Raw genomic sequence first — 3,246 nt, forward strand, 5'->3', positions numbered from 1 at the left:
GATCACGATGCTCTTGGCGGAGCGAGCGGAGGGGTCGGCGTCTGCTCGGATCTCGTGCGTCGGGCTCTCAACACCTGCCCGGGGAAACCGAGGGGCGGTTAGGGACCGAGGACGGGGAAGAGCAGGGAGAGGAGACAGTGAGATGGCAGAGGAAGGGACCAAGCGGAGTGTGCGATGCCTCTGCCGTATCAACCCCCCCATTAACACCAGCAGCAGGGTACTGGTTAACCTCAGCACTGGGGTAAATCCACCCCCAGCACAGTGAACTTGCCAAAACAGACTCCGCATGGGGGAGGCAGAGACAGAGGAAGCACATGGACGTTGCCTTGAGGAGGTGATAAATGAGCCTGGCTCCTACCTGCCAGCAAGCACGGTCCCCGGATCTCCAGGTGGAAGCTGAACTCGTACTCGAAGGGGTTGGTGGCCTCGCTCTCCAGCAGCTGAGACAGGCAGAACCCGCTCCCTTGCTCCAGACTCCCCGATCTGCAGGAGTGCTTGTCCCTGCGGGGAGATGAACCCCAGTCAGCGCCGTGCTCACGGTACATCCCCCCAGGAGCTGCAGAGCGCTGGAGGTGAAGCCTGCAGCAGCCCTCCAGCCTCCTGCAGCGACAGCAGGCTTCTGCTCTGCCATCCCCCCAGCGCAGTCCCTGCCAGAGCCCATCCCGCGGCTTTCCGTACGTTCGGAGCTGGTGGCTGCAAAGGCTGCTGGCATTCTCCAGGCTGGGCTGGGGGACTCTGGGGACACACACAGCTGGCAGAAGGACCCTCACGGCCCCACTGGGCAGTGTCTGCAGCTCCGAGGAGGTGCTGATGAAGATGGAGACGCTTTCCAGTGGAGGAATGATGCCCAGGTTAGCCACAAAAACAACCCTCTCCAAGTCCTCATCCATCATGATCCTTCCTGCACAGAGAGAGGACGACGCCAGGGAGATGCAGTGTCACAGCCGTGGAAAGTGCTCTTCCCCAGGCCTCCCGTGACCACCTCAGCCCTGGATCAAACGCCCAAACCAGCCCTCACTGCACGCACCCACGTGAAGGTCCTGAGCCCCAGCCCTCCACACCGCTCCTCGGGGTGTCCAGAGGCAACTGTGCCCACAACAGCTGAGGCTGTTGCCTTCAGCAGACCCTGTAGGGACAGGAGCACCACAGCCCAAGGCTCAGCCTTTCACAATGAGCCCCCTTGGTGGCGTGGCACCCTCTGCCACCTGCCCGCTCCTCTTCGCCTCCTTTTCTTCCCCACGTTCTCTAAAACACCCCCGACGCCCTCACCACTTCTGTCGCGTGCTCTTCCACTGCAGCCCTCAAAATACGCGTCGTCTATCTTGGCTTTGTCTCTGATCTGCACCGTCACCACACGCCGGGACACGGCTGCCTCGAACCCCACGACGGTGGTACGCTCATCCAAGGGGTACACAAAGAGACCTGCCAGCCAGGAGGGGGTTTAGCCACACCACGCTCTTGCCCAGACCCACCACCCAGGACCGCAGCGGGGAAGCTCCCTTTGGCACTTCCCTGTTTGCTTCTGGGACTTTTCACTCTTAACAAATCACAGCCTTGGACCACTGAGGACACAAGTCACTCGGTTGCTCTCCCCACATGGTTCAAGGCACGCACAGAAACCCAGCGCTGCGATATCCCGGGCTCTAAAGCTCCTGTAGCAGCTTCACTCCTTGAAACTTGCCTTCACAAGCCTGGGCTTCTGGGTTGCGGTAGGTGAGCAAGGCTGTCATCCCGAAGGCATAGCCGCTGACACATGAAGTCACCTCCGACGCGGTGAGGGGGAGCGGGGAGTGGGTCGTCCAGTTCATCAGCCCCGGCATCTTCCCAGGGGGCTGTCAGAGGCAGTGGGGTCACCCGCAGCGAGCTGGAGAGAGGTGGAAGGGGAGAACGACTGAAGAGCCCCTAAACACTTGCATGCCCCCACCACCTCATTTTGGCTTCTGCAGCCCTGAGACCTGGGATTAGTGACGGAGACGGGGACGGAGACAAGACCATGGTGGGAAGGTACAAGGGAAACTCTTGCCCCAAATCTGGTACAAGGGAGAAGGTTCAGCTCCAACCTGCCTGGCTGGGGACAGGCAGCCCCAGAGGTCAGCGTTGCCCTGGTGGATCATAGAACGGTGTGAATCGGCAGGGACCAACCCCCTGCAGGGAGCAGGGACATCTGCCCCCAGAGCAGGGACATCTGCCCCCAGAGCAGGGGGCTCAGAGCCCCAAGGGCCAACTGACCTGGAACGGGGCCAGTGATGGGGCTGCTGCCACCTCTCTGTGCAACCTGGGCCAGGCTGTCACCACCCTCAGCAGCAACAATTTCTTCTTTAGATCTAGCCTAAACCACGCATCTCACCAGCTCCCGCAGCCACCTACTGCGCGAGTGCGGGCAGAACGGGTTAACATCTTGCTTTGGCCCTCCTGCTTCTCATTATCCTCCACACTGACAAGTTCCTCCAGGATATGACTACGATCCTGAGAGTTTTCCTTCAGCCTGTGGGAAGGAAGAGCAGGCAGGCGGCGCCAGGCATCCTCCCACACCCCTGCCCATCCTCATCCTCACCCTGACAGTGCTGCAGGGAGGTGGCATGGCTCAGGCTCTGCTGCCCGCAGCTCCAGCTCCTCTCTGCAAAGGCTGACTCATCCCTCCCTTTGCTCACGGGGACAGTCAGATGCGGAGGGGCTACTTCTGCCAGCTACACTCCAGCTCCTCTCCCCCCCTGAGCAGGTTTTCCTCTGTTCCAGCTCATGTCCCCCAAGACAGAGGGTTTCAGAGGAGACCTTTCAGGTAGCTCTCGGCCACATCCAGCTCCCCTGGGGCACGGGGAGAAGTTGCTAGGCAGCAGTTCTCCCTGGCTGGCTCTGCAATGCTTTAAGCAATGATTTACAGGGCCCAGGAGGAGCCAGCAGCGGTGAAATACGACGGTTTCTCACTTCCGAGCGGTTATTAAATCCACCTTGACGTGCAAATGCCACCGCAGACGCGAACAGCAGACGTCAAGGCCATGAGCTCACCAAGGAGAACGGTGTTGAGAGTGGGGAAAGGGAGAGCGAGCAGGGCTGGCCGGGCTGGGGGAGAGCAGCCAGGGCCCCCGAGCTGTAAACCAGCAGCGGAGGGGATGGAGGCAGCAGCCCCACGGCACATCCCAGAATCCCAGGCAACAACCTCGGCCGGCCCCGATTTAATCCTCCTCTCCCTTCACTGCCCAGTGGAGGCGGGGGGAGGCCGCAGCGCGTCTGGTGCGGCTCGTTCGG

At 61.1% G+C, this 3,246-nt stretch overlaps 1 protein-coding gene across 1 annotated transcript in view; it reads right to left on the reverse strand.

Annotated features, from left to right (window-relative positions):
- The window catches only part of VWA5B1 (von Willebrand factor A domain containing 5B1), a 20,058-nt gene extending 18,238 nt beyond the window's left edge, over window positions 1-1,820 (reverse strand). The window contains exons 1-5 of the mRNA XM_010142956.1: window positions 1,682-1,820; window positions 1,240-1,422; window positions 611-934; window positions 359-463; window positions 1-74 (exon numbers count right to left, since the gene is read on the reverse strand). Coding sequence (XP_010141258.1) covers window positions 1-74; window positions 359-463; window positions 611-934; window positions 1,240-1,422; window positions 1,682-1,820 — 825 coding nt within the window. The remainder of the gene's footprint in view (window positions 75-358; window positions 464-610; window positions 935-1,239; window positions 1,423-1,681) is intronic.
- Between the last annotated feature and the right edge of the window lie 1,426 nt (window positions 1,821-3,246).

This window comes from Buceros rhinoceros, unplaced genomic scaffold (assembly GCF_000710305.1).
Source record: "Buceros rhinoceros silvestris isolate BGI_N320 unplaced genomic scaffold, ASM71030v1 scaffold28979, whole genome shotgun sequence".
Lineage (NCBI taxonomy): Eukaryota > Metazoa > Chordata > Aves > Bucerotiformes > Bucerotidae > Buceros > Buceros rhinoceros.